At 37.0% G+C, this 24,203-nt stretch overlaps 1 protein-coding gene across 1 annotated transcript in view; it reads left to right on the plus strand.

The window, feature by feature from the left end:
* col16a1 (collagen, type XVI, alpha 1) overlaps positions 1-24,203 on the plus strand; it is a 109,024-nt gene that overhangs the window by 67,815 nt on the left and 17,006 nt on the right. Inside the window, exons 7-40 of the mRNA XM_016251596.1 lie at positions 902-934; positions 3,095-3,178; positions 4,825-4,869; positions 5,305-5,349; positions 5,490-5,528; positions 5,634-5,696; positions 6,370-6,414; positions 6,548-6,643; positions 8,051-8,089; positions 8,237-8,281; positions 8,568-8,603; positions 8,915-9,040; positions 9,820-9,855; positions 10,995-11,030; positions 11,155-11,265; positions 11,650-11,694; positions 12,288-12,323; positions 12,437-12,481; positions 16,882-16,932; positions 17,013-17,144; positions 17,284-17,319; positions 17,388-17,495; positions 17,742-17,864; positions 18,367-18,420; positions 18,517-18,558; positions 18,699-18,734; positions 19,426-19,479; positions 19,599-19,667; positions 19,975-20,028; positions 20,526-20,552; positions 21,992-22,048; positions 22,216-22,257; positions 22,477-22,548; positions 23,483-23,536. Of these exons, the coding sequence (XP_016107082.1) occupies positions 902-934; positions 3,095-3,178; positions 4,825-4,869; positions 5,305-5,349; positions 5,490-5,528; positions 5,634-5,696; positions 6,370-6,414; positions 6,548-6,643; positions 8,051-8,089; positions 8,237-8,281; positions 8,568-8,603; positions 8,915-9,040; positions 9,820-9,855; positions 10,995-11,030; positions 11,155-11,265; positions 11,650-11,694; positions 12,288-12,323; positions 12,437-12,481; positions 16,882-16,932; positions 17,013-17,144; positions 17,284-17,319; positions 17,388-17,495; positions 17,742-17,864; positions 18,367-18,420; positions 18,517-18,558; positions 18,699-18,734; positions 19,426-19,479; positions 19,599-19,667; positions 19,975-20,028; positions 20,526-20,552; positions 21,992-22,048; positions 22,216-22,257; positions 22,477-22,548; positions 23,483-23,536 (2,016 nt within the window). The remainder of the gene's footprint in view (positions 1-901; positions 935-3,094; positions 3,179-4,824; positions 4,870-5,304; positions 5,350-5,489; positions 5,529-5,633; positions 5,697-6,369; positions 6,415-6,547; positions 6,644-8,050; positions 8,090-8,236; positions 8,282-8,567; positions 8,604-8,914; positions 9,041-9,819; positions 9,856-10,994; positions 11,031-11,154; positions 11,266-11,649; positions 11,695-12,287; positions 12,324-12,436; positions 12,482-16,881; positions 16,933-17,012; positions 17,145-17,283; positions 17,320-17,387; positions 17,496-17,741; positions 17,865-18,366; positions 18,421-18,516; positions 18,559-18,698; positions 18,735-19,425; positions 19,480-19,598; positions 19,668-19,974; positions 20,029-20,525; positions 20,553-21,991; positions 22,049-22,215; positions 22,258-22,476; positions 22,549-23,482; positions 23,537-24,203) is intronic.

Genomic DNA, 24,203 nt, shown 5'->3' on the forward strand with positions numbered 1-24,203 from the left:
AAAGTCCCTATAGAAGCACAGCATTCTTCTGTCATCACATCTGTTTTCTGTCGAGCTCACCGGCAGGGAGAAATTCATGAGCTGAGAGCTGCACGGTTGCAGCTAAGCAAAGTTTCCTGCATTATTCATGCGTTCATTCCACCAGGGTTTTTGGAACAGGTCATCACAATTCTCTTCCATCCTGTGCAAGCCTGTAGCTATATGGACAACATGTCCATTTCATGTTCTCTGTGGAACCCTGTTTTCAGTGTTTGTGTGTGCATGCGTTTTCAGCAATTTCTAACCTGGATCTCAGGGTATGACCGGAGATTAGGTACTGAGCTCTTTTCTGTCATACTCCTGTTTTTATGATTTCTCCTTCCTTTTTCATGCCTATCCAGTCTGATTAGCCTTCCCGATTCTGTGTTTGCTCTCTCTGCTTGGACATGACTCGAGGATTTACTTACACGTCTGCTCCACAAACACATCTTTTGTTTTTCTCCCTGTCCCAGATGTTCTCTTTCAAATCATGTCCCTCCTCACTGCACTTCCCCCTTTCCGTTCCTGCCAGTTCCCCTCCCCATTTGCTCTCTTTCAAAAGAGTTTCATATTCGCTGTTGATCATACTGATGAAACTCTGTAACGGTAAAATAACAATGCAAACGATTCTAGATAAAGATATGCCAACATCAAGTCAGCAGAACATTGTTAGGTAAGCATGAAAATTTAGAGATGGCATAATATGCACATAGGCATCGCTAGACCCTATTTAGGAGGCTTTCCTGTTTTATGTGATCTCTCTTCATGTTTGCTGAAAACATGGTTGTTAGATCTGTAGCTACTTTGGATTCATTGTGTCTTTTAAAGTTTGTAACATTAACATTTCTTACATTGTCCATTTCTTTGTTTTTGTGTTCTACAGGCAATTCTCGGATCCAAGGAACTGGCAGAAAAAGTAAGTTATTTGAAATAAGTAACCAGGAAATCAAATATTTCTATTTGCCATGAACAGCAACAGGTAGTCCCAATTATAAGGCTTCAAACCTGACAAAAAGAATTGTGGCCCCAGCAGATTTCACCCAATAGCTGTAGAAATTCAGTGTAATTGGTAAGTAAATTGCTGCATGCTAAGTTGCAGTGGGAAGAACATTGACACTGACCCTGACAAACTCATGAGATAATTTACTTATGATAATTCAGCATATTGTGCAATATTACACCACCTGGAATTAGAGGGACTTGTATTTGCTTGGTAAATGTGCTTCTCTGGCACAATATGTTAATAACACCCATGTTTCGCACATAAAACTCGTGTCTGTTTGCCACCTTTTCCCCTCTCTGCACCCACTCAACACTCAACTTATTTTTTATGACTCATAGAAAAAAGATATTACCTTTTTTCAAATGCCAATATTTGAGTGGGATGTGAGTGGGACTTTTTTGGTTTTGATTTAATTCACAGAGCTAAACAATGGGTCAACGGCCGTGTCTCAAATAGTTGCGAACCAGTGTTGTTGATAACTGAAACTAAACTATTAAAAATCATTTTTAGCAATGTAACTAAAGCTGAAATTAAATATAAGCATTAGATGAACACTCACACACACACACACACACACACACACACGGAAATTAACACAAAAAGTAGACATAAATAAAGCTTAAATTATTCTAAAATTACTTTTTAGATTAAAATTAAAAATGGATATATAGAAAAATAAATAAATAATAATAAAAATGTCAAGAACATACGAAAATGTGTAAAACTTAAATTAAAATGAAAGTTGAGAATATAAAAACAGATATTCAAAATATTGCTAAATACTTCTTATTATGAGTAACACTGATTTGGATGAAGGACCCTGTGCATCTGTGAAGTCCACACAACCCCATGTGTCCTTTTTGTCATGGTATCAATCTCACATTTGCTAAATCATTCAAAAGTTGATCTTCCTCCATTTTCTTGAAACGACATAAAAGCACTAATCAAGATTACATTGCGGTACTAGCAGTGGAAGTACACAGGGACACTTTTGAAGGATTTAAACACAAATGTAAAGCTTATAATGTTAGAAAAGCTTTTACATTATTTCTTCTGTTAAAACTAAAGCTGTTTTCATCTTTTTACAACCATTTTAGTATTTTAGGTGTTACAGTTGGCAAATAAGTTGTAAAATTAACTGTTTTTCTAACACAAGATTAATGTTAACGTGCATATTCTTCATGTCTTCTGTCTATACTATGAAAACAGTGAGTATTTTAATGTTTATGGATCAGCCCTATATAGTAAGTGCCTCACTGTAACCTAGATTTTTGCTTTGAAATTAAATTTGCTGATAATATATGTAGCAATATAATGGCTCAAATGCTGCTGTTTGAGCTTAAATTGTATTAAACCCAGTATATTCCTCTACAGCACTGAGCGCGCACAATTGGTCATAGACAAAGACTCTTAAAACGATATGGTCTCTAACAATAGAATATAGGATTGCACATAAATCCATTCATTCATGCGAACAGAGCGAGTGTGTGAAAATCTCAAAGAGTTGATTTTCATCATGTAGCTTTCTTCTGTGTGCACCTCTGGAAAGAATGAATCAGCCCAGAGCGTCAGCCAACCGTTCTCAGAGCTGCGGCACAGAGACGGGCCCCTTCCTCTCCTTCTCTCTTACCTCACCACATCAATGCCCGTTAACCGCCTGTTGGCTGAGCAGGACTCGACTGGTGGTGGATTTTGTTTTAATTGTGCTCTTCCGCTAAAAACGAACAGCTGTTTATAAGTATTTGACTTTGCGTGTCCCCCCTCCCTTATAGCTTTGCAGCTGGCGTTGGTGAACATTGCCGTGAGGAGTCTTCTGTTCCTATTGATCTTTGTCTCCCGTGAGAGGGCCGCGGCAAGCTGAAATGACACTCAGTTGTGGTCCTCGTGCGTGCGCCCCCGATTCTGCACTCCCATGCCAATTAACGTTATGTTGCACTGCCACCAGCAGGCCAAAATATGTAACAACATCAAAAAGCAAAGCTGGTTTAAAGTAGAGTGGAGTGAAATACGATTTCAAAAATCACATACAGACATGTCATGGATAGGAACAACCTGGTTTTCTCTTTTTTCCAGTGTGCAGGCTGTGTACTGCTCAGTGAGGAATCGAGTGTGGGTATTCACGTTCAGGTTGTCGTGTGCAGCATGTTTAATGGCTGTGTAGGTAGGCAGCAGGATTTGCATGCTTGAGTGTGCATGAGTGCTGCGTTATCACGCCCTTGGAAAGAGATGCATTTATGTCTTTGAAAAATCTGGCAAGGATTCATGATACTTGTTGGGTATGTATATATATATATTTTCATTGAAAATGTTTAGTACATTTTTTTGTATTATCACTTTATTATTAATAATAATATATGACTAATATATGACAAGAATATTTATATAATAACTACAGTATATATAATATTTAATCTCATAGGGATTCAAACGATTTAGGGAAGTCGTGGCCTAATGTTTAGAGAGTCGGACTCGTAACCCAAAGGTCGCAGGTTCGAGTCTCATACCGGCAGGGATTGTAGGTGGGGGGGGTGAATGTACAGCGCTCTCTCCCACCTTCAATACCACGACTGAGGTGCCCTTGAGCAAGGCACCGAACCCCCAACTGCTCCCCGGGCGCCGCAGCAAAAAATGGCCGCCCACTGCTCCGGGTGTGTGTTCACTGCTGTGTGTGTGCACTTTGGATGGGATAAATGCAGAGCCATCCAAAGTGCACTAATTCACCATGTCACTTCACTTATATAGAATATCAAGTAAAAATTAATATATATAATATTATACTATATATATAGAGAGAGAACAAAGTACTGCAAGTAGAGTGATACAAATGGTGAAACAGCTGATGGAGTTGTTTTGGACTCTGATATCACACTCTTATCAGCCAGTCATATTCGAGGACCAGAAAGAACTGTTGAGTGTATATATATATATATTAGTGCTGTCAAATGATTAATCTTGATTAATCGCATCCAAAATAAAAGTTTTTGTTTACATAATATGTGTGTGTGTACTGTGTATATTTATTATGTATATATGAATACACACACATACAGTATATATTTTTTAAATATTTACATGTATTTGGATGTATATATTTATATTTATATTATTTATATTACAAATAAATATATTTAATATATAAACATAGCAAATTTTTCTTAAATACAGTATATACATGTATGTACGTGTATTTATATAGACATGATAAATATTATGTAATCAAAAATGTTTATTTTGGATGTGATAAATCATTATTAATCATTTGACAGCACTAATATATTTATGACGTGACATGTGGCCAAGTATGGTGACCCATACTAGGAATTAGTACTCTGCGTTTATCCCATCCTAAGTGCACACACAGCAGTGTACACACACACCGTGAACACACACCCGGAGCAGTGGGCACAGTGCTGTGGCACCCAGGGAGCAGTTGGGGGTTCGGTGCCTTGCTCAAGGGTACCTCAGTCGTGGTATTGAAGGTGGGAGAGAGCACTGTACATTCACTCCCCCCACCTACAATCCCTGGCGGTACAAGACTCGAATCCGCAACCTTGGGTTACGAGTCCGACTCTCTAACCATTAGGCCACGACTTCCCACGACTATTATTTATATATATATATATGATTATCAGATTATATTATCCGCATGACAGTTTGAGTGAAAGTTGCATGTCTTATTTTAGTATTATTTCCAGGTTTAAATTAGATAATCACTTCCAGGTTTTCTCTGTCATCTCATATTTTTGGCCTCCACTGAATGTGAATTAGTTACTTTGGTGTCATGCTGTATCTGTGTGTTTTAGTGCTTAGAAGGTGCTAAAGGGGAGAAAGGAGCGAAGGGAGAGTCGGTAAGTGTGTGCGCCACCCTTGTCTTACACCCGGAGCAGTGGGCACAGTGCTGTGGCACCCAGGGAGCAGTTGGGGGTTCGGTGCCTTGCTCAAGGGTACCTCAGTCGTGGTATTGAAGGTGGGAGAGAGCACTGTACATTCACTCCCCCCACCTACAATCCCTGCCGGTACAAGACTCGAATCCGCAACCTTGGGTTACGAGTCCGACTCTCTAACCATTAGGCCACGACTATTATTTATATATATATATATATGATTATCAGATTATATTATCCGCATGACAGTTTGAGTGAAAGTTGCATGTCTTATTTTAGTATTATTTCCAGGTTTAAATTAGATAATCACTTCCAGGTTTTCTCTGTCATCTCATATTTTTGGCCTCCACTGAATGTGAATTAGTTACTTTGGTGTCATGCTGTATCTGTGTGTTTTAGTGCTTAGAAGGTGCTAAAGGGGAGAAAGGAGCGAAGGGAGAGTCGGTAAGTGTGTGCGCCACCCTTGTCTTAGAGAGAGGTTTGCGATCGAATATTTGTTCAACAGGCTTCACTGAAGCAGAGGGGGTATCTTGATACTATTTCTGGCTATTGATTCACCCATTTCTCATTCTCTTACGTTTCAGGGTCTGGCTGCCAACTGGGGAGAAGCTATAGGAGTGAAGGTAAAGGAAGACGGTGTGACTGTTAATGAGTGCATTAGAGCTTGCCGCTCACTTATCTCCATTTCTGTCTGTCTGCCTGTCTGTCACTCTCATACACATTCTCAGGGTGACAAAGGACAGAAAGGAGAAGTCGGAGCCACAGGTTTGCCCGGAAATCCAGGCAAAGATGTAAGTGACTAGCATTTGATGTGAAAGTCAAAGATGCTCATACTTTATGTACATTATATATACCAGTGCCCTCTTGAGTCTCCTTCAGACGTGTTGATATATTTCATTGTCTTGCTGCAGGAGTGTACTCAAAAAGCAATTGTATGGCATGCATAATATGTCTCTGTGCACATATTTTAATTTTAAAAGGATGCAAGAGTCTCTTTCTTTTTATTTTGTTTAAAGTGGCTCTATATATTCACAGCACTCTACTGTGAAAAGCATTGTGCATTAGACTCTTACCCATATACTCAGTTCTGCCTTTTCTTCTCATTAGATATCTGTTTGGGTGTTAAATCTTCTTAATGCTGCATAGATTACATAAGCCAACAAAGAGCCACAAATCAATGCAGCCTTGTTGATTGTTTTAAATGGATAGTCGGGTCGCATTACGCTTAATCTTTTCTATTCCGTATACAAAGCATGCTAAGGGGATGGCGAATATGGCCGAGCCGACTAATGCATATTTGGAATTTGCTTTTAAACTGTTTATCTATCTAAGCCTCCAGTCATCAGTGAACTGACTTGTTTGATTCCTGTTGGAGGGTTGTTATATAATCAGTGTGATACTGCTAATGCCAGCGTTTGAGATGAACTCAAGCTAATGATCTTTTATTGGTCTTGGCTGTCATAGGGTCGAGCTAATCCTATTTGTGTGGTGGGTCCTAAAGGACAAAAGGTAAAGCGGACTGATCCTCTTGAGGATTTTTTATGGTTTTCTGGGATACTATAAATGAACTAGTTTTGTGGTGTCATTATCTTTAGTGCTTGTTATACACAACAAGTGTTTCTCAGCGTTGATTAATTCACAGGGTGTTCCTGGTGTAGTTGGTCCAGAGGGGCTTGCAGGAGAATCAGGCCGCCCAGGACCTCCTGGACCACCTGGAGTTGGAAAACCAGGACCACCAGTAGGAAGATTCATTATTTAAATGCATTCTTTCTAGACAATTTTTAAGATTCCAATTTGAAGTTTTAATACATTTTAAAGTTATTAAGTTTTGGATGTATTCTCTAGTGTATTGTCTTTGAGTTTACTGGATAGAAAATAGAGTCGACCTCCAAAAACAGTGTTGCAAAAAATAGGAGCTGCAACTGCCAAGTTTTTCAGAGAAAAATTGTAACTGATTTTTTTTTTTCTTTTTTTTTCTGTTATTGTCAATCAATGCATTTGGACCAATTTTTCAGCTTTGTTCTATCAGTTTAGGAAAATAAGTATTTTCTTAATCTAAAATAATTAGATCGTTATAGTATAATCAGGCTATATTAAGTATAGTATACTACTCTGCATACTACAGTAGCATTTCTACAGTATGTATGTACTGTATACCACTATTCCTGTAGCATGTATGTGTAGACCTAACACATTTGCTAGCATATTTGGTATTCAGCAGAAAAACTGACTGGAACTTTAATTTCCAGTGATCAAATTTAATTGAAAATTATATTATGTCACTTATTATTTGATCAGGCTGACTTAAAATATTGTACACCAAAATTGGATTGAAAAAGTCATCACATTAAAAATGCAATAGCTTAATAAAAAGCCCAATAAAAATAAAAATCAATAAAAAATATTTGAGATGTTGAGGTAATTTGAGGTGTACACTAGTGTTCAAAGGTTTTAATTAATGTTTATTCAGCAAATATGCATTCAATTGACAGTGTAACATTTATAATGTTACAAAATATTTATATTTTAAATAAGTTCTATTTTTTTTACTTTCCATTCATCAAAAAAATCATGAAAAATGTATCACAGTTTCCACAAGAATATTAAAGAGCACAACTGTTTTCAATAAAAGTAATAACAAGAAATGTAATAATAAATCAGCATATTAGAATGATTTGTGAAGGATCATTTGACACTTACGACTGGAGTAATGATGCTGAAAATTCAGCTTTGCATCACTGGAATAAGTTATATTTTACATAAATTTACATTTTACATAACACTGAAATAGAAAACAGTTCTTTTAAATTCTAACAGTGTTTCACAATATTACAGTTTTTACTGTTTTTGATCAACTAATTGCAGCTTTGGTGAGCATAAGACGCATTAAAAAATATCACAAGCCCAACCTTTTGAACAGTAGTGTGTATAATATAAATTAATAATTAACATACAATTTGATGTCATGTGACATACTGTACATTTTGTATTCTAATGGTGTTAAAGCATCTATTGTTGCATATTGTGCACTGTTTAACATACAAAAAAAGTGCACAGTGTATACTGGGCATTATACAGTTATCAGTATGCTAGTGTTCTATTTTGTCTCTTTTTTACTTCCTAAACAGTTGTTTTTATCTCACAGGGGCCCTCTGGTGGAACTCCAGAATCTAAAGGAGAAAAAGTATGTTTACTAGTATATGTTTTCCTGCTATGACCACAAAGTGAAGAGGATGTTAAATGTGTTTTAATGAAAATGTACCATTAGCTTTTTTGTGTGTTCCTTGCAATGTTATATCTAATAATAGCAAAACATTCTCTCCATTTCTAGGGGGATTCTGGGATACATGGTGAAGACGGAAAGCCTGGAGAACCTGTAAGTGCATTTTTTTCTAATTTTGACCTATAGAGGGATGTCAATGTGAAATTATGACGTGTGCTGAATTGCTAAGACAGAAGATGCTAATTATCCTGATTGTCTATCACTCTCCTGATTGTTCTGTCACTGTAAGGGACAAAATGTGTTTACTATCATCAGCACCATAATTAGTTTTATTACCAATGGAGCTATCAGCACATAATTTGCATTTGCAACTCAATGAGCTTCTGCGCTTCTAATCTTCATGCATACCCAATGACTTGATGGTTTGTTTTGCTGACAGGGTCCGAGAGGTCCTTGGGGACCTAAAGGCGAGAAGGTAAGTCTAAGCAGTCTGAATTTCAGATTCTGCATGGAAATTACTGTTGCTTGTTATGAGTCTGCTCAGAATTCACAGAAAGTCACAGTACATATTCTTCATATTGCTTTCATTATTTTATTTTTAAAGGGACAGTTTCATTATTTACTTTATCTCATGTTGTTCTAAACCCAAATGACTTTCACCATAATATGAATGTCATTAACATTATTTATATACAATAGGGTTGGGTCCGAGTCGAGTCCTAGTTTTTGACCAGTTTTCAATTTTAGAAGAACAATACATTTAGTATGCTTTTTTTTTGTCTTCAGGGAGATCCATGTGAACCATGTCCAGTGGTGTCTTTTGACTCCACTGGCAACACTGTGGCCTTTCAGAGCAAGCAGGGGCCTAAAGGAGAACCAGGGGCCCCAGGCAAAGGAGAACAGGGTCCACCTGTGAGTTCATTCTCAAAACCAACGCCACAAACCACTTGTGTTTATCACAAAAAGCTAAAAACAGTTCAGCATTTTTGATTAAATGTCTCTGTGTAGCATCGTGAAACTGCTTTTATCTTCCAATACTCAAATCTGTGCCTGGTAGACACTTTATCATTGCAAAATATCCAGCTGACAATGCTGTTCACCTCAGTTGGCATGCCATATTTGTGTTTGCCAAGCTCAATGAAATAAGCCAACAATCAGCAAGGTATTTTTCGCCTGCTGTTGTTGTGTTGAATAAGAAATGCTGTCGCCATTCCACTACCCTCTCACAGGGAGAACAGATCTTCTATCGTGCTTCATTATAGCTTCAGGAACATTCAGGTCTCTCCTATCTTCCATGAAATCCATCAGCTTCCCCCCTCAAAGTTTAGACCACTTTCTGTGTCAGATTTAATTTTACTCAATGGCTACGGTAAAGGCCTTTCAATTTTTTAGCCTATTAAAATTTCTCCTCTCTCTTCTTCAGAGTAAGAGGGAAAAATTCGGACAGAAAAAGGATTCTGTCCAGCATACCATAAACCGCTTGTTTGCATTTCTCTGCAATGATTTCCAATACCATCACAATCTATTCCTCATACCTAGTTGTAGGACAGAGAGTGTGAGTGTGGGATGCAGAAAGTGACAGGGTGCAAATGCGGGATATTTACAGTGGAGAAGTTGCGGTCAGCTAGGATGATATTAGTGTCATGATTAGGGAGACCGATGCTGATACGTGTATGCCTCTATTTACATAGGGCCCTACTGGACTGGATGGCAAAGCAGGACATAAGGTAAGTTTTTGCTCTTTTCTTACCTTTTCTTACTGCATAGAAGCACACAAACACACACATATGTAAAAATATTAATATCTACAATACAACATAGTAGCACAAGGTGGGATATTATAAAAATACAGTGAATTAAATGGCTAATAAACTGGGCATTTACCAGTCAATATATCTGCTGGATGAAAAAATAAACTACTTTAACATCATGAAGGAGGCTTTTCCATAAATTTTACTCACATTTTCTTTCCTCAGATTTTAAAATGTGTGTGTAGTTCTTTTTATCATCTTATTGCATTCCTCTGAGGTCCACTTATAATGTTAATCAGGATTCCTTGCACTAAAAGTAGTCATAATTTAGCTTACATTACCATTTTCCACCCTTTCTCTGACCCTTAGAATTAATTGGCCTGTTTTTGCTACTGTGCATTTCAGACTTAAGTGTAAATACCCCTCTTTGCATGAGAAATTAGAAACAACACTACAGACTATTAGTATGTATCCAACTTCCTCCTCATTATTTTATTACTGGCCAGGCCAGGACACTGAATATCTGTCATTGAGATGTGCATGTGGCCGTAATGTGTTCATGCATTCATCTTTGTTACATCACAAACTACTGTAATGACCAATTTTTGCCACTTAGTTTTCAGTTTGTTTTGTTTTTGGAAAGAGGAGAGTTTTGAGTTTACAATATGATGCAACAATGTTTGCATTTTATTTATTTATTTATTTTAATCAAGCAATACTTAATATGATAAAAAGCTAAATGTAAAAATAAATAAAAACCATGGACCGTTTTTAACTTATTTTGGACAAGGCACTGGAAAGTTAATTTTTTTATTTGCCCTATTTTTAGTCTTTATCTGGGAAACCATTAACCAATCCAAAATACACAATATGACCACACATATACACAGACACAATGAAATAGGCTTTCAATTTAATGTTAATAGCTGCTTCCTGTTGCAGAGCTTTTTCTTAAAAGTCAGTGTTGTGACAACTACAGCACATTGCGGTTTATTCCAGGCTAAACTACCGCCTGCATTTTTTTTTTTAATTCAAGAGTGCTGAGTCACTGAAAATGTCATCCAGAGTTTGAGCCATTTTTACAAACTGTCTTGCGCATTGTGATTTTTTCACAGGGAGAGCCAGGAGCAGATGGGGCCAAAGGCATAAAGGTGAGTCTGCCAAGCGTTGGCAAGAAAGATGAAGAATCTGTACTCCGTTTGTGAATTGCTTGACACTGGGAGAAGTTCTGAAGCTAAATTAAGTTGCAAAATCTTGCCATCTTTGTTCTCTTAGGGTGAACCGTGTTCTGGCTGCCCTACCATTGGAGATATTCCAGCGGGCATTTTGAATCGGGCTCAAAAGGGAGAGAAGGGAGATCCAGGTGTTGGGCAGAAAGGAGAGCAGGTGAATGTGATGGAGTGATTGCTCATTGATATCCAGCACACAGCATTTAAAAACGTCTGCATCACTTTCTCCCACAAGTCCTGAACTGCAGTAAATTACAATGCAAACAGTTTTTGATATCAACTTCAGTGGTTGTGTATGAGTGTGCAGGGATGCATATATTGGCTCATGCATAACCGCAGACATCCCTGATCTGTATAACTCCACACATTTGGCTCAGATATAAGCCTCAGGCACAAATGCTTTTAAAAATGATTCTAATGACAGATTGGGGAATTAAGCAGCCAAGGCTTTTATTTCATGTCTGTTAAACAAGAGAATATGCACTGATATTCTCTGATTTTCTTTTTCTTTTCTTTCTTTTTACTTGATTTTCATGCACAGGGAGAACCAGGTCCAAGTGGCTTTGCTGGACTAAAAGGGGAAAAGGTAAACTAAATGGAAATGTATTCACTAGGATGATGAATTTCTACATTTTCAAATGGTTTTAATGTTATACACCATTATAAACAATACATATGCATGTGCAGTGACCCTGAAAATTATTTGGACACTTAAATGTATGGATGTCATTATTTTAGGTAATTGAAACAAAGAATTTCACAAAAATAAGTCGGTTGTCAGATTTAGTGGAACACCTCTGTACTTAATGTGATGAACTACACCTGTAGTTGTTCTCTAGGGCACCTGTGTGGAGAGAAACTGACTTCATACATCCATTAAAAATGACCTTGGGACCAGATGGTTAAAAGTAATTGCTAAAAGTTTGTTCTGAGAAAAGTTAAGAGTGCATTTTTTTTCAATGCCATTTTTTTCCCCAGTGCATTGAAATGCTTATGTGTCCAAATACTTTTTGTTGCCACTGTGCATGACTGTAGTGTGTGTGTGTGTGGTAATTATCAAATTGAAGCAATCTTTATCACATTATAAAATAGTATTGTCATTTCGGGAAACAATAAGGTGTAGACAGTAGTTTTTTTGTTATACGTTGTACGTTCATATGTAACATTTTCTGGTTATAGGGTAATGCAGGCAGCAAAGGAAATGAGGGGAAAACTGTAAGTAACCATTTTTTTATTATTCTTGTCTATGCTTTATGTTTTTAACTTGCATCTGTGATTTATGACTGATCTCAGCATTAGATTAATGTGCAGATGCTGATGTTTTTTAGGGCAAACCTGGTCCAAAAGGGTCAAGTGGAAATAATGGAGAGAAGGTGATTAAGCTCAACTCAGACTTTGTTATTCTGCACTGATTGTAAAGTGTTTTGATTGCAACCTCACAGCACCAGGAGACACACAAATACCACAGTTGGAGAGGCAAATATAATAATAATAATAATAATAATAAGACTGTCTAGCTGAATTTAGTGTAAACTGGCAGGAAACTGTCAGGTTTCTGAAGGATTAGGTGACTAAAGACTGGCGTAATGGCTGCTGAAAATTCAGATTTGTCATCACAGGAATAAATTTAATTTAATTTTTTCAAATAGAATTTTTTTTTTTAAATTGTAATATTTCACAACATTACTGTTTTTACTGTATTTGTCACCACCTTGATTAGCATAAGTGCATAAGAGACTTCAAAAACATTACAAAATCTTACAGACCCCAAATTTTGAATTTTTTTTTACATGAATTTTTATGAGTTCATGCAGTGTGAATCCTGCTGTCATTAAAGCACAAGTGTGACAAACCATATAAAAATTTTAAATAAAGCCTTTCAATTTTTTAGCCTATTAAAATTTCTCCTCTCTCTTCTTCAGAGTAAGAGGGAAAAATTCGGACAGAAAAAGGATTCTGTCCAGCATACCATAAACCGCTTGTTTGCATTTCTCTGCAATGATTTCCAATACCATCACAATCTATTCCTCATACCTAGTTGTAGGACAGAGAGTGTGAGTGTGGGATGCAGAAAGTGACAGGGTGCAAATGCGGGATATTTACAGTGGAGAAGTTGCGGTCAGCTAGGATGATATTAGTGTCATGATTAGGGAGACCGATGCTGATACGTGTATGCCTCTATTTACATAGGGCCCTACTGGACTGGATGGCAAAGCAGGACATAAGGTAAGTTTTTGCTCTTTTCTTACCTTTTCTTACTGCATAGAAGCACACAAACACACACATATGTAAAAATATTAATATCTACAATACAACATAGTAGCACAAGGTGGGATATTATAAAAATACAGTGAATTAAATGGCTAATAAACTGGGCATTTACCAGTCAATATATCTGCTGGATGAAAAAATAAACTACTTTAACATCATGAAGGCGGCTTTTCCATAAATTTTACTCACATTTTCTTTCCTCAGATTTTAAAATGTGTGTGTAGTTCTTTTTATCATCTTATTGCATTCCTCTGAGGTCCACTTATAATGTTAATCAGGATTCCTTGCACTAAAAGTAGTCATAATTTAGCTTACATTACCATTTTCCACCCTTTCTCTGACCCTTAGAATTAATTGGCCTGTTTTTGCTACTGTGCATTTCAGACTTAAGTGTAAATACCCCTCTTTGCATGAGAAATTAGAAACAACACTACAGACTATTAGTATGTATCCAACTTCCTCCTCATTATTTTATTACTGGCCAGGCCAGGACACTGAATATCTGTCATTGAGATGTGCATGTGGCCGTAATGTGTTCATGCATTCATCTTTGTTACATCACAAACTACTGTAATGACCAATTTTTGCCACTTAGTTTTCAGTTTGTTTTGTTTTTGGAAAGAGGAGAGTTTTGAGTTTACAATATGATGCAACAATGTTTGCATTTTATTTATTTATTTATTTTAATCAAGCAATACTTAATATGATAAAAAGCTAAATGTAAAAATAAATAAAAACCATGGACCGTTTTTAACTTATTTTGGACAAGGCACTGGAAAGTTAATTTTTTTATTTGCCCTATTTTTAGTCTTTATCTGGGAAACCATTAACCAATCCAAAATACACAATATGACCACACATATACACAGACACAATGAAATAGGCTTTCAATTTAATGTTAATAGCTGCTTCCTGTTGCAAAGCTTTTTCTTAAAAGTCAGTGTTGTGACAACTACAGCACATTGCGGTTTATTCCAGGCTAAACTACCGCCTGCATTTTTTTTTTGAAATTCAAGAGTGCTGAGTCACTGAAAATGTCATCCAGAGTTTGAGCCATTTTTACAAACTGTCTTGCGCATTGTGATTCTTTCACAGGGAGAGCCAGGAGCAGATGGGGCCAAAGGCATAAAGGTGAGTCTGCCAAGCGTTGGCAAGAAAGATGAAGAATCTGTACTCCGTTTGTGAATTGCTTGACACTGGGAGAAGTTCTGAAGCTAAATTAAGTTGCAAAATCTTGCCATCTTTGTTCTCTTAGGGTGAACTATGTTCTGGCTGCCCTAGCATTGGAGAAATGCCAGCGGGCATTTTGAATCCAGCTCAAAAGGGAGAGAAAGGAGATCCAGGTGCTGGACAGAAAGGAGAGCAGGTGAATGTGATGGAGTGATTGCTCATTGATATCCAGCACACAGCATTTAAAAACGTCTGCATCACTTTCTCCCACAAGTCCTGAACTGCAGTAAATTACAATGCAAACAGTTTTTGATATCAACTTCAGTGGTTGTGTATGAGTGTGCAGGGATGCATATATTGGCTCATGCATAACCGCAGACATCCCTGATCTGTATAACTCCACACATTTGGCTCAGATATAAGCCTCAGGCACAAATGCTTTTAAAAATGATTCTAATGACAGATTGGGGAATTAAGCAGCCAAGGCTTTTATTTCATGTCTGTTAAACAAGAGAATATGCACTGATATTCTCTGATTTTCTTTTTCTTTTCTTTCTTTTTACTTGATTTTCATGCACAGGGAGAACCAGGTCCAAGTGGCTTTGCTGGACTAAAAGGGGAAAAGGTAAACTAAATGGAAATGTATTCACTAGGATGATGAATTTCTACATTTTCAAATGGTTTTAATGTTATACACCATTATAAACAATACATATGCATGTGCAGTGACCCTGAAAATTATTTGGACACTTAAATGTATGGATGTCATTATTTTAGGTAATTGAAACAAAGAATTTCACAAAAATAAGTCGGTTGTCAGATTTAGTGGAACACCTCTGTACTTAATGTGATGAACTACACCTGTAGTTGTTCTCTAGGGCACCTGTGTGGAGAGAAACTGACTTCATACATCCATTAAAAATGACCTTGGGACCAGATGGTTAAAAGTAATTGCTAAAAGTTTGTTCTGAGAAAAGTTAAGAGTGCATTTTTTTTCAATGCCATTTTTTCCCCCAGTGCACTGAAATGCTTAAGTGTGGCTTATGTGTCCAAATACTTTTTGTTGCCACTGTGCATGACTGTAGTGTGTGTGTGTGTGTGTGTGTGTGTGGTAATTATCAAATTGAAGCAATCTTTATCACATTATAAAATAGTATTGTCATTTCGGGAAACAATAAGGTGTAGACAGTAGTTTTTTTTGTTATACGTTGTACGTTCATATGTAACATTTTCTGGTTATAGGGTAATGCAGGCAGCAAAGGAAATGAGGGGAAAACTGTAAGTAACCATTTTTTTATTATTCTTGTCTATGCTTTATGTTTTTAACTTGCATCTGTGATTTATGACTGATCTCAGCATTAGATTAATGTGCAGATGCTGATGTTTTTTAGGGCAAACCTGGTCCAAAAGGGTCAAGTGGAAATAATGGAGAGAAGGTGATTAAGCTCAACTCAGACTTTGTTATTCTGCACTGATTGTAAAGTGTTTTGATTGCAACCTCACAGCACCAGGAGACACACAAATACCACAGTTGGAGAGGCAAATATAATAATAATAATAATAATAAGACTGTCTAGCTGAATTTAGTGTAAACTGGCAGGAAACTGTCAGGTTTCTGAAGGATTAGGTGACTAAAGACTGGCGTAATGGCTGCTGAAAATTCAGATTTGTCATCACAGGAATAAATTTAATTTAATTTTTTCAAATAGAATTTTTTTTTTTAAATTGTAATATTTCACAACATTACTGTTTTTACTGTATTTGTCACCACCTTGATTAGCATAAGTGCATAAGAGACTTCAAAAACATTACAAAATCTTACAGACCCCAAATTTTGAATTTTTTTTTACATGAATTTTTATGAGTTCATGCAGTGTGAATCCTGCTGTCATTAAAGCACAAGTGTGACAAACCATATAAAAAATTTAAATAAATAAAAAAATACATTCTTAAATTCATGTTTATTTTTCAGTTCAGCTTATCACTCAAATTGTTACACTGGTAAAAAAAAAAAAAGATGGATGGATGGATGGATGCATTTTCACTAGTGATGTCATTTTTTTACAGGGTAATCCTGGCCAACCCGGTATAGGGACAACTGGTCCACTTTTTTTTTACATGAATTTTTATGAGTTCATGCAGTGTGAATCCTGCTGTCATTAAAGCACAAGTGTGACAAACCATATAAAAATTTTAAATAAATAAAAAAATACATTCTTAAATTCATGTTTATTTTTCAGTTCAGCTTATCACTCAAAATGTTACACTAGTAAAAAAAAAAAAAAGATGGATGGATGGATGCATTTTCACTAGTGATGTCATTTTTTTACAGGGTAATCCTGGCCAACCCGGTATAGGGACAACTGGTCCAAAAGGTGAAAAGGTAAGTGAATGTTTTCACACCGTGCTTTTCTCTCCTTCATTAAAAGTGTATGGATGTGCTTAATGTGCCTTGTATTTAAGGGAGACTCATGTGGCGTGTGCCAAGGCACAACCTCTGAGGTTGAAAGTGGCCCATCTACGATAAAGGTCACAGGGGAACGTGGCCTTCCAGGACCTCCAGGCCCACCAGGAGAAGAAGTAGAGGGCAAACAGGTAAGCCTGACTATTTTATGATCGCTTTATATAATAGGAGGCAAGGGTGGTGTGTTGCTTCTAGTGTATCAGTCTATACATTTTTAATTTGAGAAGCCCAAACACACTGACCTTGTTTTCAAAATGGATGTCTCAACAGGGGCCACCAGGTCTTCAAGGTCTTCAAGGAGAGAAAGTAAGTTAATTTTTTAACTCTCCAATAGGGATTTTTCTAGGCATTAAATATGATTTTTATGTTTGTAGGGTGATCAGGGTTTACAAGGAGACCCAGGTGTGGATGGGGTACCTGGACCCCAAGGACCTCAAGGAGAACCAGGCAGGAAGGGCCGTAATGGACTAAAAGGAGAAAAGGTCACTGTCACGCAACATTGATCATGCGGTCACATATTAATTACATTGCAGTAAACTATGCACCATCATGGGATATTTTAACAATCATTCATCATGTTGATATAATAGATTACCTTTTATATGACTGCGTTTCAATTTGCAGGCAAAAAAATGCCAGATAAGCGTGGTTGACCATCTAGATTCCAGCTCACTTGCAATTTGAAAGCTTTCTGTCTTTTCTTATTGCATCTGTGTCTACATCGCCAGGGAGATGCGTGTGACAGTTGCCCCTCACTCTCTGAAGGAAATGGCAATGTTGTTGGCTTACCAGGACCCAAGGGAGAGAGAGGAGAGCCAGGTTTGCCACTCGAGGGCCGAGAAGGCAAACAGGTACGAGTTTTTCTGTAAAAATGCATGCTTTCTCAATAAATTAGTGATACTCTTTCATATAAAACTACTCTTCAAGTAGTTCTATATGACTATTGCACAAACCAAGTCCTAACTCCAAATATTCAACTTAGGAGCACACAATTTGTGTTACATATATGACTGATACTTCAAATCATGCAGCTTGTTGAGGAGAGGTTCACTTTTCTAAGCAATTGAACTTGTGATTTTGGCTTAGCAGTTGATATAATGAAAATAAAACGAATGTAACTTCTATGATAATATTGATAGTACTTAGTTAAGATGCCATTTAGCAAATAAATGTGATTAATAGGGTTGTAAGGATACATTGATATGGATATGGATCAATGCATTGATCAAATGGCTAACAATATGAAATATCAATTAAATATTCATGTTATATTTTGGATGCATTTGTGAGTTAATAAAATATAACTGCTTGTGTAAAATGGGCACATAATACCATATTATCTTTATTCTATAGGGTCGGCCAGGCCCACCTGGTATCAAGGGACCTCCAGGACTCAAAGGCAGTCAGGTAAAGTTGTACACACATGTGCATGCATCAGTCACAACTGTGTGCGAGAGTGTTAAGATTGACTGTGGAGTGATGCTTATGTTTATTTATTATTAGGGCAATGCTGGTCCTTCAGGTATTGGCCTTCCAGGACTGCAGGTGAATGAACAGCTATTGTAATCCCTCAGAAAATCTGTTTTCATATATACTATTTTTAGAGAAATGTGTAGGTCTCAGTTGCATTTCAATTATCCCTTAAATGCACCAGCTCTTTGTAATGTTTTGATGTTCTCACTCAGGGTGAGCAGGGACCGAGAGGTTTTCCCGGAGCTGCTGTAAGTGCACAAAAAGTATTGTATTCTTGGGTGTTCACACATGGATTTGTCCCTCTGAGTGTGCACATATGCAGATGTTGTTCTCTTTGAATTGTCTGTATTTTTACTTGTCTACTGTTATTTGATACATACACTACTGTTCACAAGTTGAGGTTGGTATTGATTAAAATACAGTAAAACAGTTATGTTGTGTAATATTATTAGAATTTAACTGTTTAACTGTTTTCTATTTGAATATATTTTAAAATGTAATGTATCCCTATGATGGCAAAGCTGAATTTTCAGCATCATTACTCCAGTCTTCAGTGTCACATGATCCTTCAGAAATCATCCTAATATGCTGATTTGATGCTTAAGAAGCATTTCTTATTGTTATCAATGTTGAAACAGTTGTGCTGCCTAATATTTTTGTGGAAATTATGATACATTTTTCAGGATTCATTGGTGAATAGGAAGTTCAAAAGAACAGCATTTATTTGTTATAGAAATCTTAAGACATTATAAATGTCTTTACTGTCTCTTTTGATCAATTTATAGCATTCTTGCTGAATAAAAGTATTATTTTCTTAAAAAAAGATTTTAAAAAATCTTACTAACCCTTTTGAACAGTAGTGTATGATACACAATAATAAATAAAACAACCCCCTCAATATAGAAACCAAGTGTGAAAACAGTCATGTGTATCCTACAGGGTCCAGAAGGACGTCAAGGACCCGCAGGGCCAATTGGACCAGCGGGACAAAGGGTAGATCACTAATGCAATAACACACTACTCCTCAGTCCAAAAGACACAATGGATCTGACAATGGATAGACAATGGATCTGACCTCACTGCTGTTCCAATGTATTGCTTTATATCAATAGGGTCCAAAGGGAGAAATGGGACCACCAGGGCCACAGGGGCCAATGGGAATAGGATCAATTGGACCCCCGGTAAGAACTTGAGATAAAACTTAGACAACAAAGTTGTCCCCAGTCATAGGGACAGACAATTTTTAAGTTCTTGCTCTTTTCTTTACATTTAATAACTGAATGCAATTATGGATTTACATGATGTCTTTTGCATAAAAAAATTATGCAAGAAAAGTTCATATTTCATATTAAGTATGCTGTTATTCATAATCATGTTCACAGTATACTATTTCATATAATACAAAATAGGAAGTGTAATGAGACACAGCCAGTGTGTTTTTATTTTTTGTCTTGCACTTGTAAATGATTTATATATTCTGTGTCACAGGGTAGGGATGGTACACAAGGATTTTCTGGGATTCCAGGTCAGGATGGGAGTTCTGTAAGTTTGTTTATTTATTTATTTAGTCCTCTCCAGCAATGCTTTGCTCATCCCCTCTAGCTTATTCCCATATTGTGACATGCACTCTGTCATTAACAAATTCACCCAAGCATATTGTCCGTAGTTCATTGCTCTGCCATCTAGAGACGGCATCAAACAAACTTTCATAAACTGCAGAGACAAAGGCAGCGAGAGTTTGTTGTCTTGCCAGAGCTCGTCTCATTAAAAAAGCAAAGTTAGCATTGTCTGTTCTCACATCAGATGTTAATTACTTGAGGCTTTGTCGCAGAGAGCTTGAGGAGCGAAGCCAGAGACAGACTCGGGTCATATCTGACTCTGCCTGGATCCCTAACAGCAACACATTGTCAGCTTGCATCACGTCACCTGTCGCTGCTCCTCCCCGATCCACACTCATCTCGCTGGCCCTGAAGAGTTACACACAATAATACTGTCTAACTGAGCCTTTATGTGTGTGTGTGTTTCTCCTTGTCTTTCAGGGAGCCACTGGGCCTAAGGGTGACAAGGTAAGTGCCTGGATCAGTGAGCTGGGGAGGCGATTTCTAGGTTCCCCGAAGCAGTGACAATGTGTGTGTGAAGGGAACGATGAATAGGAGGAGTAATGTTTAGAGCCACCGTCTGTACGCACAGTGATGTGTCCACCCTGGAGACACAAACAGATGCATAAGTCTGACAGAAGAGTTTGACAGTGCTGAAAAAGTTAAAAATGCCCTCGAGCTAAAACAGGGCTATTAATTGGTGAATATAACAGCTGTCATCTGTAATCTGACAACATCACCGAGTATCAAAGAGAAAGGAAGTGTGCGTGAGGGAGAAGAGAAAGAGAGACCTCGATAGAAAAGCCCTGGAAATGCTTCATTCTTTAATGTCCTCTGTTGTCTCCCTGACTAATTTGTCTAAACACAGAGGAAAGTGGCAGCTGATATCAAATGATGCATATTCTTCCTAAGTGTGATGAAGTGCTCTGTCATTCCTGTTGAGTGCCAGGATAGAATTCTACAGCAGAACCTTTTGTAATTTCGACGTCATGCCATGTTGCAACACAATGTAACATGCTTGTGTGTGTGTGTGTGTGTGTGTGTGTGTGTTTGGACCATGGGTATTATAGTTAACTAAAAATAAAACTGAAACTTAAATTAAAACATAAATTAATATATATAAAATTTCAAATCTTATTAAAAAAAATCAACTAATCTTATTTTAATTTAGTTTAACAGCATGTACTAAAATAACTATACAGACAAATATGGAAAAAAAACTACTAAATTTACAAAAACACAAACAAATCACAAAATATCTAACTAAAATGAAAATGGAAAATAAAAAAAATTTAAACTGATTGAAAATATTAGTAAAAACTATAATAGTATCTTAATGTTACTGCTTGGTACTGTAATAAGGGAATTATCACTATAATTATTCCAAATACTAATTGGTTTGAACTATTTATTATATTTATACTTCTCAACTGTCAAATTTCATTACATTAAAATATTATTATTATATTTTTAATGATCAGAAGTTCATTTTATTATTTGTTATTGTTATTATTAATAATAAATCAGTATGCATTAATTTATTAATAATAATATAATGCTTATAATTTCTTTTATAGTCTAAATGGTTATTTAGTTTGTCAAAAAGCAAAAATAAATCAACAATAAAAATGGATATTGGTTATTAGAAACAAATATCTTCTGTATCATATTCATACATGTTCTATATCTTAGTTTTGCTGAGTTGTGGTGCTCTCTTTTAGTGTAGATTGAATATATTTAATTTAAATAAATAATTAGTTCCAATAAGAAAACATAAAAACCATTTAGAATACTTTAGCAACCACATAGCATCACCCTGGAAACAATCTAAACTAGTTATGGCAGTTTACTTAGAAAATGTCCAACTCACTATAATCAAATTGTTTTGTTTTTTTTCTGCATCGTAGGGTGAACCAGGAGAGTGCAACTGTTTGAATAATATGTCCCCTGGAACTGGCGGACCTGTGAGCTAATGCTTTATTTTTATTTTATAATGCTTTATTATCAGGAGGACATTAGCACACTCTCACACATAAACAACTCAAAGAATTTGGGCTATTAAACATAACCTTTTAAATCATGAGACCTGATGTCATTCACAGTGCTGAATTTGATTACTCTTTTCTTGCAGGGGGTCCCAGGTGGTGAGAACAGGTGGCAGTCTGGTCCTCAGGTCTCACTTCCTTTTTCACTCTTTATCTCCCTTCTGCTGCTTAAATCACTGCATTTTGAGAAGTTTATTAAAAAACAAAAAACTAGCAATTACAATAGGGTTTCAGGGCTACACTCTACTAATAGAGACATAAAAATAAATCTGAGAGTTATTGTGACTTTTTTAATGAGTAATGAATGACTGTCTTCTTACTTTACTCATGTGCTTAATGTGCCTTAGGGGCCTCCTGGACCACCAGGCCCTCCAGGTCCCCCAGGGCCACAAGGCTTTACAGGAATCCCCGGCCCACACGTGAGTATGAAACAGATGGCATCAGGGCATACCTCTGCTTTTTCTCTCTGTTCCTCTATCCTGCTCTCTTTGTGGGGCTTCTGTATCGGGAAGGCCTGCATGGGTAACTCTGGGCTTGAACTAAAGCATATTTAAATGCACCAATAATGTTTACATTTAAAACATATGTTAATTTAGCAAATAATGTTTAACACCTAAAGCTGCCATCAATTAAATGTAATGTAATGTAAATGTAATATCATGCAATTGTAATGTAGTTTGTAAAAGAGCGCTATATTAAAAATTGCTGTTAAATTTGCACGCTTTAAAGGGGCTTCTGGGATTTTTGGATAGTGTCGTGGGATGTGCTTTGTTAATGCCTGTGCTTTTAAAAGTTAATGTAAAGTAAATGTAAATTTTAATGTAGATTGTAAAATCTAGAGCATTAATGTGTAGTTAAAATACTGCGCAAAAATCTGAATTCAATGTAATCTTAATACATTCATTTAATAAGTATTTGGGGATCATGCTGCTTTTTTCTTTTTAAAAACCATCCAGAAGCTCACTGTGAGGTTGCAGTATTTAAATCAATTCCATTTGATATCTTTATAAGTTATGTTTTAAATATACAATGTGATACAATTGTGATGGTATTTAAGCCCATCATCATTTAAATCACCCTGATAAACTGGCAAATTTCCTTCTATATGATCTCACCGTGAGCGCTGAGTGGTCTTTAACCTGGTGTTGTGTTGATTTCCCAAGCCTCAGAAGAGCTGAGAATAAAAAATAGACAGAGAAAGGCAAGAAAAAATGTAAATGTCTACTCCGAGCTGGAACACAAACCAGGAGAGGGTCCAGGGCTTTGGCTACTTTCCCTCTGCCCCGCTGGAGAAGGAGGTGTCCAGATTGTGGCCACAGGCTAAACCAATTCAACCTCAGTTCCTTCTTACAGGGTATCCCTGGCAACGATGGCGTACCAGGGAAACCGGGTCCACCCGGCCAAGCAGTGAGTAACCAGACAGGGGGAGGAGCTTTATTACAGTATATAAACACAGAGCAAGGAGCCTGGTTGGTTGACTTCTGCGTTACAAGGGGAGCGGGTCGGGCCTCCTTTAATGCAGTGCAGGGAGACGGAGGTGATTCATGAGGACAACAGCAACTTTTTTATAATACTAAAAGGAACCAGTAAGCATGCAAGGATCTTAACTCGGCATTCCGTGAGGCATCTTGGTTGTCCTTTATGGCCGCCGAAGCTCCCATTACCCTTTCAGAGTTAACTCACAGTCTCCTAGGCTTTGTGTAATGGTAAACACTGCCATTGTTTTGAGTTACAGTTAGGGCGGCCATTACTGTGAGTGATGTTCCGTACAGAAAGAGCCATTAGATCTTTGGTTGAAAGCAGGATTTCGGCATTAATGGCCCCGTCTCTCCGCACGCATATTTTCTCAGCTGGCTAAAGGCCCATCCTGAAATCAGAGCTCCGGGCTTCCAGCCTGCAGCGGAAATTTGGCTGGACTTCAGTCCCGGGCCGCTTTGCTCCACTTCTATCAGCAGACGCCGACCACCGAATTCTTCCAGAGCACAATCAGATCTAAACCATGTTATTATTTTAACTTTTATTTTAACAGACCACGCGAACAGCTTAATCCCAAAACGAGTTTATTAATGCACAA

Source organism: Sinocyclocheilus grahami, unplaced genomic scaffold, assembly GCF_001515645.1.
Source record: "Sinocyclocheilus grahami isolate Dianchi unplaced genomic scaffold, SAMN03320097.WGS_v1.1 scaffold1060.1, whole genome shotgun sequence".
NCBI classification, from domain to species: domain Eukaryota; kingdom Metazoa; phylum Chordata; class Actinopteri; order Cypriniformes; family Cyprinidae; genus Sinocyclocheilus; species Sinocyclocheilus grahami.